Source organism: Oryzias melastigma, linkage group LG24 (assembly GCF_002922805.2).
Source record: "Oryzias melastigma strain HK-1 linkage group LG24, ASM292280v2, whole genome shotgun sequence".
In the NCBI taxonomy this organism is placed as follows: domain Eukaryota; kingdom Metazoa; phylum Chordata; class Actinopteri; order Beloniformes; family Adrianichthyidae; genus Oryzias; species Oryzias melastigma.
Window position 1 is genome coordinate 24,371,353 of NC_050535.1, and position 11,980 is coordinate 24,383,332.

The following is an 11,980-nucleotide window of genomic DNA, read 5'->3' on the forward strand; positions in this document are numbered from 1 at the left end:
GGCGGGGTTCACCTGGACAGGTCTCCAGTCTGTCTCAGGGCCTGGCTCCTCTTCAATTGACAGAAATATCAGCACCGCCTCACCCAGAGCAGAAACCATGTGAACATCATGATAGAAATGTCAGGGTCAGATTGATGCCCTCCCCACATCACAGACAGAGGAAGCTTCAAGGCTACTTCTTCACTAAGCTGCAGGTGAGGGGGCGGAGCTGCAGGTGAGAAGTGAAGCTGATGAGCAGCAGGGATCACGTGGTTGTGACCATCAGAGGTCACCTGCAAGATTTTAACATGGAAAAGCAGCTCAGGTTCTGAGCACTCCTCGTTCCTTGAACATGGACAGAGGGCTGGGGGCAGGACGGACTGGGGGGAGGGCTCCCGGTCGCTCCTCGGAGAACATGCGGGAAAACCAGCGCGTGCGTTCACGCACTTTCAGCAGAACGTCTGCAACCCTGAAGCTGGATGAATGCAGTCCCGCATTCAGCATTCGTCCCGCACATCCCCGTCATCCTCACCATCGTCATGACCACCTCGACCCGACCGCGCCCGGACACACGTGCACGCGCATTCACACCAGCATGCAGGTGATCAGCATCAACAGCATCCATCTGCGGCTGCTGGCCCGGGGGGAGCGGGCCTGCAGCCGCAGACGGAGAGAGGAGCAGACTGATGCTCTGTCCTCCACGCCCTGACTCCACGCTCCCCTCCTCCTCCTCCTCCTCCCACCTCCTCCTCAGATGCTGCAGCTGCTCCTCCGCGGTTCTCCTCCGCTGTACAGGCCGGACGGACGCGCTGCTGCGCGGACAGAGCATCGGAGCCCCCCCGCAGGACCGGGCTGGGGAAGCGGATCGGTTCCGTGATGCTGCCGCTGCTACAATGCTGAGTCTTCCAGGCCACCCGCTGCGTAACACGCACCACGCTCACGGCACGGCCGCCAACCAGGAAGTGGCGCACAGAATTTCAGAATAAAAGCACAGAGGGGAATAATTGGATAACTGATGTGTGCTTGATGCGTTCATGTAAAGACAATGGCAGGTAAAACGTTTAAGGTCAGCTGTTTAAAAATAAAAATATACCCATTCTCCCGGAGGTTCAGATGATCTCTGACACTCACAGATAAACCAGCAGAAGCATAAAGTATTTAGTGCATGTCATAGTTTTCTGCTGAATGTCTTCACATTCCATCCAGACCATCCTTTAGTTTGTTTCCACCTTCTTCAGCTGCTTGACTCAGCTGCTTATTGTTAGTTAATCACCTGCAGCCTCTGCATTTAGTTTCTCTCTCCTTCAAGTCTTTCTGTGCCATGTAGTTGTACTGAAAACAAAATAAAATGAGACTAAATGACAGAAAATGCTTTTTTAAAAGGCTGTTGGTCAGTCAGTCACATTCTGTACAACCATGAGGTGAAGGAAACGCAGGTCATGAGGCTGTCATTCGTTTTCACAATCTGAACACCAACTCATGTGGAGGGCTGTGTTGATGGGATTAGTGGGTTTTTATCTCTTCAGACGAAACATTTTGGTCAACCATAACAAACCCAGTTCCTGATGATGATAGTTGTATAATTTACCTGATTGGAAAAAAGAAAATCTCTTCATCATATACCTTCTAGAAAAGTCATAATTGTTGCTTCCTTTCAGTAAACTTTAATCTCCTTCAGACTTTCAGTTGTTTCATCAGTTCTGGTAAAACTTTCAGCTCATCCAGGAAAATCCTGCTGCTCTTGCTGTGATTGATTTAGAAATTAAGAAAAGGATATTTTCAAGGTGTTCTACTTCTGAAAAATGTCCATTGAAAGCTTTGGCTGCATATTTTCAGAGAAACCTAAAGTGTTCAGCATCTGATCAGATGGTTTCTGCATTACAGACGTTAGCAGCTTCCTCCTGATTCTTAACTTTCAGAGGAATGTTTCTTAATTCACTTTCATTTTAATCTCTTCTGATCCCCTTTTGTTTGTGCAACAGGTGAAACCTGTCTTTTTAGTTTAATGACATGCTGTTTGTCTTTGACTGCCGTGTTCAGTGAGGAGCTCCTTCATTTTGCTTCATTGAGGGTCCCAGCGTTCGCTCTCCTTCTCCCCTTCTGGTTCTATTGTCCGATAGCAGAGGAGGTAAACAGTACAGCCAACACCTTTGTGTTATTTGCTTTTCTAACCCTAACCATAACCGTAATCCTAACCTTAACCAGGAACGACGTCATTTAGAAAAGAGCCGGAGGATTTCTGACCACGTGATCAAAACCAAACCTAAAAAGTCGTGTATATTGTACGCCGGCGCAACCTATTCTCTACCGTTGCGTATCATATGCACGCAAAAACCGTGTTTGGCGTATATTATACACGGTATTTCAGAGTGCAAAGTCGTGGAATATGTACGCATTTTACTGAGAGTGGGTTGGTTATTTTCAGAATTTTAACAGATTCATAATGGAGTTGGTGTCACCACACTATTTTCGAAAAGAACAGAGGTGAACAGGTTTCAGTTGTAAAACTGGTTCAGTTCTTTATTTCACAAGATAAATAGTCAAACAAAACATGTTTCTAACATTTAGAATAAATGCTGGGCGATCACCAGAATAAATGGTTCATTTGTTCAAAGATAGTTTTTTTGTTGGTCAAATAGGATAATTATAATGTCATATGTTGGTGGAAAAAAACCTAAAGATGACTTTATACCAACTGGCAAAATCCAGTTATTTACAATCCTTATCCTATTTGTCTGGTAAAATGAAAAAAATAGATAATGAACACAAGAGATTTTGATCCTAGTTTAAGTAAATAGGTTGATTTAATTGTTTACATAGTTTTTGTAAATATCAATATCGTAATCACACACTACAACTGCTAACAGCAGTTCACTGTTGTTAAGGTATTTTGATGACCAAGCAAAACTGTCTAAAAACAAGATTTTTATCCCAAATGAAAATAAACTTCTGATTGGGTCAAAGATCTGTGAACGGAGCAGAGAAAACACGTCTGCATCAGAGCTGATGTCTCAGCAGCACAAGAATCACATAATGTTCCACTCTGGATTCTACCAAGAACCTTTTTCACAGGTACTGAACTCCCCCAAACATTCTCATGGTCAAGCAGAACAACACTAAAGCAAAATGTGCAACATTTTTTCTGTTGTTTAGCAGCATCACTTTTATTTTGCAAGTGTTGTGTTGCCATGGACACGGTTTCTTCTCCTCAAACCTGTGACTGAAGAACAAAATTATTTCAGGTGCTTGACCTTACATGAAGAGATGGAAAAAAAAAACATCATTTGTCACTAAAGATGCTGCACGGCATTCCTTTGTTGATGTCTTTAATATAAATATATATGCCAGAACTTTTCACAGGTTTTAAGACAAACTCCAGTTAAAGAAGAAAAGTCCTCAGAAACGCCACATCAGCTGAGAGGACAGAAAGAGGATGGCTCCATGCTGAGTTCAGTCACCATGAAACGCTGATGTCTCCTGTGCAGACACAGTCGTTCCGCAGTGTTGACTCCCATCACTGAAGAACGCAGGTCTTCCTTTTGGAACGCTTGCCACGAGCCTTCGCTCCTGCACACAAAAGCAGCAGCGGACGAGTATCAGCAACAGCCAGCATGAGAGGAAACTGCAGTTATAAAAAACTGTTGGCTGAAATAGACTTTGAGGGGAAAAAATAGAAGAATTTTGCACGAGCTGTAAAGGCTGTTGACTTGTTCTTCTGAAAAAACTTCACCTTTTCTGCTTAAACCTGACTCCTCTGTGCTGATATAAAGGGCCTTCATCCATCTATAAAGCTAATCTTTATTAATGTGGACTTTCATGGAAATATGGGAATGATACAGATCATTGCAACCACAAGAGGACACGTGTGTTTGTGTGTCAGGAAGGCCATCCGAGGTAAATCCCGGCTGAGAAGATGGAGAGGAGCACAGCTGCAAACACAGCTGGCTGGACGTTTGTAGAGAAAGAAGAAAAGTCTTAGAAATCTCATTAATTTGAGCAGAGTTTCTAATTTTAGCCTACATTTTGATTTCAGGATCAAATATATGTAAAGATGTAGAAAGATGGATCTAAATGTTTTATCTGCTCCCACATGAAGAGCTTCATCCGTCTCTTCCCTTGATACTCTACCTGAGTGGGCTCCGACTGTCTTTGAACATCCCGGACTGGAGGTCTGGTCCTCTCCGGTGTTTAGCACATCTAATGAGGTGACCAGCTCGTAGTCAAACTCCTCTGCTGCCTCTGCAGAGTCCAGGTGTTGTTTTTGGATTCCTTCCTCGGTGTTGAGCTGGACTCCCTCCTGTACAGCAGGACTTCTAGTCGCAGTGTCAGAGCCCAAAGGATCCTGGGAGACCTGGGCTGTCGCTGCACTCTGGTCCTCCTCTGTGTCAGCAGCAGCAGTAGTGAAAGATTCACACAAACTCTCCACACCTGAAGGGTCTCTGTAGTTCTGGAGTTCTGAATCTGTGGAAACCAGGAACTTCTCTGAGGGCGTCTGAGGTTGAGTGGAGATGTCAGACTGGTCCAGATCTTTGCTGGGTTCAGGTGATCTTGGCTCTGGATCTGTGGAGACCTGAAGAGTCTGTTCGGACTCACAAGACTCCATGATGGGATCCTTGTGGTCCACTTCTGTCATCCTCCTTACGGTCTGACGTCCTGGAGACAGAAACGAGTATCAGTACTGAGAACGATGGGAGCCAAATGTCTGTGATGTCGTCCTCACCTCGGAATCTGCTGTGTCTTCTGCTTCCAGATCTGGTCTTCTTCAGACTGTAACCTTTCCTGATCTCAGCCAGCAGGTTATCAACAATGCAGCCTTCGTCCTGCTGGTTCACATTTCTCCTAACTGAGGAACGAGCACAAAAAACATTTCTCTAACTGTTGGGCAGCAGCCGGTGTTAAGGTGGAATGCAGAGCTGGACTAACCGATCTGGCTGGAGGGGTCTCCTCTGAGTTTCTCTTCTCGTTTCTTCCTCTTCTTCTCCTGCTCTCTTCGATTTTCGTTATCCTGAGGAATGAAAGTTAGGATTTCACAATCACATCAGAAACATTGATGTCAGCAGATAGAGGATTTTCGCTGTAATGACCATTTATGCCCAGAAGTCCAAACGGTTTTGCTGAAAGCAGAGTGACTGGCTTTTTTATTAAAGCATGGCGGACCAATCATGATCTTTCAGATCTATTTGCCCAGTCCTTCCACCTGCTGATTATCTGGATCAGATCAATGAGGTGCCAGCAACAAGTCAGTAGGTTATCTATTGTATAGCTTATTGAAAAAGATAACCCTGCTATTGTTTCATTGTTGTGAATATTTAAAAGTCACATCATATAAATAAATGACTGCAAAAAAAGTCTATTTTTAGAAATGGTGTGGTGAGATTTTGCGGCTCTAGCAGTAAGAAACTGGACCAAATGGTTCTATATGGTGCTTTCACACACGGCGGAGCCTCAACTTTCAATGTTAACTCAGCGTAAGAGGCTGCAGACCTCGGCTCTAGATGTTACATTAACCATTTAATACTGGAGCTCAAGTGCCGCCTTTCTCCTTCAGAATCTACTGGAATGACGTTGTTCGTGTTAATGGCTGAAAAGTTACAGTATGTTAAAGATTTTGTGTTTAAGCGTCACCGGCGACGCCTCAGGTGTTAAAGGGTTAATAACATCATTCAAAGGACAGATTCACACTTTTCATACATGTACACGCAGGATATGCTGGCAGAGGAATATTTACACTGAATCCATTTTAGACATTGAAGGGGCCCTGCCATGAAAATTCTACTTTTTGAGGTTTTAAATGCATTTTACTGTTCATTTCTCACTTTAAAGAATCCCAAAGTGGTATTTTGATCCGTTCATGCATTTAAGAGTAATCCTCTAAAAACCTGCAGTGTCTGCAGCAGCCCCTCCCATACCCATGAAAATGAGCGGGTGGAAACGTGCTGACGTCAGCATGATGTCAACCGCCCCCTCTAGGAAGAGTCTACCCTGACAGCTCCGCCCCCAGACTAACACCAACACTCAATTTCTCCACAGAGGTCGTGATGATCAGCAAATAAACGTTCAATTTAGATGCTGAATACAGTATCTTCCAGTTGTGTCCTGACTTCAAGAAATTCCAGCTCAAACAGGTGTTTGTTACTTTAGACGCGGGGCCCCTTTAGGACAACCCCCCCCGTCGGGCACAGTCGTACAGATGCCGCGTGTATTTGTGTTGTGAACCGGTGTAGAGATGGCCAGGGCTACTAAAGGCAGATGTATGATATGTCCATCTATCTTTGAAGAAATTTGGATACTGTTCATTTTCATGGGACAAACAAAGAAAGAAAGACTCGAGGAGGACGTCATGAAATGGGCGGGATCCACACACAGGCGGAGCGTCAGGAATCGAGTGGTTTTACTTCTGGGTAGGAAGAAAGTCACGAAAAATAACTAATGTTTCATAAATAATTAGTTTTTGAGTGTGCTAAAGGTAATATAGGATCATGTATGTGGATATAGTTCACTCTGAAAGGCTTAAGAAAATCATGGAATGACCCTTTAAAATCTTGTCCACACATGTCAAATGAAGCTATTATTGATATGTAAAAAATAATTCGAAATCAAATATTGGTGTTAAATCTGAATTTGAATTATTCTGCTCCAGATCTCAGCCCTTCCCTGTGATTATTTCCAGAATTGAAATAATAAACTCCAGACTGACTTCTTAAAAGTAAATAAATATCAAAAGAGCCAGCCTTTTGAATGGATCTTTGAAATGAAGTGATCAAAAAATTCAGCTCCTTAAAAAAGGAGAGTCAAAAATCTCGTCTCTAGAGGAAAGTTGTTCCTGGGAATATTCCTGTGGAGGAATGAAAGAGTTTGGGGAGGGGGGCTGTAGAGTTTCTGACTGTTTAACCCTCGTACTCTCTTATGGGGTCCAGATGACCCCATCTCCTTGTTCTGTGACAACTCCCCAAAGGACTGCTTACATCCACCTCTTCAGAGGTTACCCACCTTTATGGCTTGGATGAACTGACTCCTGAAGGTCCTAATGGTGCTGAAGAGCTCATCCAAGGAAAACTTGCTGCTGTCCTCGCACAGGTAGTCAGCCAGGTCGTGCTTCCTGCCCTCTATTGAGCACACCACCTGCTGAAGCTGCTGCCACGCCCCCAGACTGTCCTGAAGTCACACAGCACATGAGGAAAACATGTCTGACACAGATCATTGGTGGGGGGGCTAAAGTGTCTCACCTGGATAATGGACAAGTACTGCTCCTTTATATCTTCAGAGGAAGAAGACACTTCGTTCTGAGCGTTTTTCAGCCGTGTCATCAGGTTGTTTGCTTCAGCCTCGATTGCCTCTGCGTTTGCTCTGCAAACAGAGCAGGTAACACTTTCAACTGAGACTCCTGTGGTGTTCATGATGCCATCCATTCTCTGAGTCTCCTGGCTCAGAGCCTGTAGACCCACAGCCTGAACTGTCCGTTTACCCAGCAGCCTTTTCACAGAGCTCCAGGTCTTCAGGCAGGTGCAGCAGGTCGGGATGGTCTTTTTCCACCTCCTGACAGGCACACAAACAGCAGCGGTCACTTTGGCTCTTTGGAAGAGTGCACATTTCTCAGAAGTAGCACAATCAATGCTTCCAGCTGGTACCTCCAGGATGTGGTGCAGAAGCGTGATCCTGGACTGACTGGCTTTGGTTTCTGTCAGTTTTAGCAGAGTGCTGATCTTAAAACCCTCGGCATTCCCAGTGTGAGTTCCCTGACAGAGAGAGCCACAGTGAACACCACGGGTCCATCCTTAGTGTGTCCGATGTGTGTCATGGCGGGTAACCTCAGGAATCTCAGTACATAAAAAACACAAGGCTCTCACATAGTTCAGAAAGTTTCCAACACTGAGGATGAGCTTGCAGAAGCTGGGCAGCCGGGTGCTGTCCCTCACACCTGCAGAACATCACAACTGAAGCTCCAAGACACAATCACAAGTTCTGTCTGTGTGTCTATGTGCAGGGTGCACTTCATGCATAAGTCTTCATGTGAGTGGACATGCGTGTATATGTGTCTATTGTGTGTGCCTGTTAAAGAGTGTGTGTGCATGTTTGAACACACTCTTGCAGGCTCGGTCCAGCAGTTCAGCTTTGGGTCTCAGGGTTTCCAGCACAGAGCCACTTTCCTCACACAGCAGCATGCATCTGATCCTGAGAGTGTAACTGCAAACACACACACATGAGTGGACCCCCACAGCTGTGTCCTCCTGACTCGTAAGTGTCCTCACACCTGGGGACTTCCAGCAGCTGCAGGTAAAACTGGTCCACAGCTGCCATCCGGTCCTTGTCCGCCTGGTGAGACTTCAGGTTTTCTACCTGAAGACAAAAACACAGGTGACCTGTACCATAAGACGGGGGGAAGACACAAAAAGCAGGTGAACAGCAAGAGGGAGGGTATGAAGGGACAAGTGACCTAAAACGTCTTTGATTTCCCTGTAGAACGTAGAGTCCACTTATATCTGTAAATCAGAAGACCCAAAAGAACCTCCAGCGTGGAAGTCTTTGGAGAACAGAAGGAACAAAAGGGGCTAGGCCAGACATGGGCAAACTACGGCCCGCGGGCCAGATCCGGCCCGCCCCCACGTTCGGTCAGGCCCGCTGAACATCAGAAAGGCACCTTTTTTTTTTTCTTTTATTAATGATTGTGTGAAATGGCCAAATAAATTCAGTGAACATAAAACATGTTGAGAATTGGGGAAGTTTACCAAAACGCCGGAATAACTGACAAAAAAGGTTAAAAGCATCTGGTACCAAATTTACAAATAAATAAATAAATAAAAGAAAATTAGAAAAAGATGAATAGGAGAAACAAGATAAAGAAAAAAATATCCTCGCATAACAAGGGACAGGAGAGGACAGGCTGTTGATTGTATTTTTGAAATTTGTTAGTATTATTTTTTTTTCCTGACTTATTTCTATGAAGATCAAAGAGAGATGTTTAGCTATTTTTTTATTTAAAAAAAACAGTATTATTTTTTTGACAAAAGGATTATTAATGAATGAAACTATGATATCATATCTATATCTGTCTATTGATCGATATTCTATATATATATATATATATATATATATTAGAGCTGTCAGGTGATTAAAATTTGTAATCGCGATTAATCGCATTTCGTCCAGAGTTAACTCGCGATTAATCGCACATTTACATGTGGCCTTTTTTTAAGGAAAAAAATGTGTGGTTCGTGGAATTTAGCAGTTCTACATTAATTATGAAAACAAGAATGACAAAATTAATAGTTTTCATCAGAAATACTTTATTTTGTAACATTGTATTGAGATAAACTTTCTTAACAATAAAAGGCTGTAACATAAAATGCCTAACAAAAGCCCAAGTGAAGGGCATTTTAAATTCAACACTTCAATCAACGTTCAGTAAAATAAAATAAAAAACATCAAAAATAACATTTCCATAACACTTTCATCTTCATTTTTTGTCAGGACCAAATCTGTTCCTCCTCTGCTGAACTGCAGTAATAAATAAAATAGAGATTTATCATTTCCAATGAACTTTTGTTTTTTAAAACATTAAAGACCGAGAAAAGCCGGATACTCTGTGGATAGTTTGACAGTCTGTTACTGCCGCCGCGTTCTCTGGCTGCAGCTCAATGCAGCGACGTGTTCAGCGGAGCTCACGCCATGAATATGCCGGCAGACAGACCGCTATGCTGGGGCTGGATCACGCTTAAACCTCCAGATCATTTAAAACGTCCCCCGGTGAGCTTGCTGTTCGGAACGTTGGGGGTCTGCAGCTCTCGGGACGCGGCGCCGGACGCGAGCCAGTACCACCAGACGTGGAGCCGGTTTAGGGTGCAGGAGCTCTCCAGGTCCTAGCGCCGGCCGGTTTTAGCTCGCAGCTTGGTGGTTGGAGACCCGCCCGTGATCTAGTGAGAGCAGCCGGTGAATTAAAGCAATGAGGGACGCCCGCGCACGGTATGGAAAGGCACGTATGGGAAAGTCCGCGATTAATGCGTCAAAAAAATTGTCGGCGTCAAGCACACGTCAGATTAATGCGTTTTTAATGCGACAAATCTGACAGCCCTAAATATATATATATATATATGTGGTCCGGCCCTTCTGTCAAATTTTAGAAGCCCTTGTAGCCCATGAGTGGAAAAGTTAGCCCACTCCTGGGCTAGGCAGAAATGTTGGGGCAGAAAGAGGATCTGAGGTGGGTTGCAGAAGGACAGGGTGTCTGGAACTGCTGCAGCGACAATGAATGAAACCGATGCTATAAACAGGAAGAAAAACGTTCAGCATTTGAAGCCAACCTGCAGTTTTGTATTGTCAAACTATAAAACAAACAGATCTGTTTTTTCTTTTCCTGGTTCCTTCAGCACTGCAGCAAATGCTTCAGGTGGGGGCCTCAGCTGGGGGGGGGGGGGTGTCAGTGCTCAATCAGGCCAATAAAGCTCAGAGGTATGAAACAGACGGTTCAAGTATTGATGTTCAGACATGTTCTCTGCATGTGAAGGAACGCCGTCGCTGCTGTTTACTGCGTGTCCTCTGGACCCAGAGCCTCCATCATCAGTCACAGCTCTGAGCCTGTGAACCATAGTCCATGTCTGTGCTCGAGTTTTATTTCAAAACTAACTTACTAAGTGGTCAAAAAACAAACACATCAGTAGATAAATGAGTGTCATGAGTAAATCTTTGCTGTTTTTTTTTCCATGAAGCATTTCTGATTTGGCTTTGAAACCTCCCCCTGCTTCACAGTTCTTTAAACCAGACTTTTGGAGATGAAGACCCAGAATTCTGACCTCATGTTTTTCCGGAAGCAGTTTTATCAGCTGTTTCAGGACCTCCACATCAAACTTGGATCTGTCTCCTCTGCGGATCATGGACACAAAGTCTTCATGGGAGCTGTGTGTGAGAGCACAAAAGAAACGGCTGTTAGACCGCAGGGCTGACGGCAGCTCAGGAATATATGGCTGCTATTTTGAACTATTTTTACTATTGTTTATTTAAGCATGTAAAGCACTTTGAGGTGCTCTTTAGCAGGAGAAGTACTGAACAAATAATTGGAATATTGTGTGTGTACAACGTGAAGAACATAAACAGAAACAAAGATGGCCTAGCTGGTGGAAAACTAGAGATCTGAACATGAAAATGTGGGTCGTCTGGTGTCTGTGCTGGCTGGAACAGGTGACACAACAGGTGAGTCTCTTTGGAGGGAAGGGTACCATTTGAACTGCTTGAGAAAGATGTTGAGGCTCAGGCTTTTCTTGGCATCGATGAAGGAAATCTGAAAAATAACAGATGGTGTGAAGAGCCACTTTCTGGTTCAGAGGTTTAACTGAGAGCCTGACAGCCCATCTTCTTCAGCATCGGATGAAGCGCTGGCGGCCTGCGCCACATCAAACATCTAGTGTCCTAGTAGTCTGTACAAACATGTATTCAAGCGTCTCTCTTCTAAAAAAAAACAAAAAAACACTGTTCAAACTGTGATGGATGGATCTCCTCCACCTTCACCTTTAACTCCACGGTTCTGAGGAATCATCCAACAGAGTTTGACATAAGAAATCAGAAAAAGAAGCGACGAGAGCGCCATCAGCTCTCCCTGAGCCACCGCTGAACGCCCAACACTCGGTCTTCCTATAAAACATGACTCAGCCTTAAATAATCCAGTACCTCTTTGGGCTCAGTCTTGGTTTTGGTTCTGGTTTTGGTCTCAGTGGGTGGGAAGCTGAAAAGTTGCTCAATGCTGCAGTAATCTGGTTCCACGGACTCTGAAGGATCCAACGTCCACAAAGACTGATGATCTACAGACAGATGGAAGAGATCCTGACCCAGTCCAGAGCACACACCAGCAAACGTCCGAACCAGAAACAGCTCACCTGTCACCACCCTGGGCGGGAGTTTCTGCCAGTTCAGCTTCTTCATTCTTAAGGAGGGGCAGGGGACGGGGCTCGTGTGAGAGGTGGGGGAGTACGGCGAGCTGCCAAAAACTGGAGCCACACGAGGAGTAATGATG

The 11,980-nt window shown here is 44.6% G+C and overlaps 2 protein-coding genes across 4 annotated transcripts in view; both read right to left on the minus strand.

Annotated features, from left to right (window-relative positions):
• Positions 1-854, minus strand: part of si:ch73-212j7.1 (centrosomal protein of 170 kDa protein B) — a 19,740-nt gene extending 18,886 nt beyond the window's left edge. For all 3 annotated transcript variants that reach the window (XM_024291340.2, XM_024291341.2, XM_024291342.2), the window contains exon 1: positions 723-854. The gene's annotated coding sequence lies outside the window, so the exon portion shown is untranslated. The remainder of the gene's footprint in view (positions 1-722) is intronic.
• A 2,434-nt stretch (positions 855-3,288) lies between these two features.
• LOC112158109 (inverted formin-2) overlaps positions 3,289-11,980 on the minus strand; it is a 17,510-nt gene continuing 8,818 nt past the window's right edge. Inside the window, exons 9-23 of the mRNA XM_024291308.2 lie at positions 11,844-11,973; positions 11,638-11,768; positions 11,190-11,251; positions 10,767-10,869; positions 8,231-8,316; positions 8,063-8,163; positions 7,827-7,897; positions 7,608-7,715; positions 7,445-7,515; positions 7,206-7,326; positions 6,970-7,134; positions 4,903-4,984; positions 4,700-4,822; positions 4,108-4,632; positions 3,289-3,546 (exon numbers count right to left, since the gene is read on the minus strand). Coding sequence (XP_024147076.1) covers positions 3,494-3,546; positions 4,108-4,632; positions 4,700-4,822; positions 4,903-4,984; positions 6,970-7,134; positions 7,206-7,326; positions 7,445-7,515; positions 7,608-7,715; positions 7,827-7,897; positions 8,063-8,163; positions 8,231-8,316; positions 10,767-10,869; positions 11,190-11,251; positions 11,638-11,768; positions 11,844-11,973 — 1,932 coding nt within the window. The 3' untranslated portion in view covers positions 3,289-3,493. The remainder of the gene's footprint in view (positions 3,547-4,107; positions 4,633-4,699; positions 4,823-4,902; positions 4,985-6,969; positions 7,135-7,205; positions 7,327-7,444; positions 7,516-7,607; positions 7,716-7,826; positions 7,898-8,062; positions 8,164-8,230; positions 8,317-10,766; positions 10,870-11,189; positions 11,252-11,637; positions 11,769-11,843; positions 11,974-11,980) is intronic.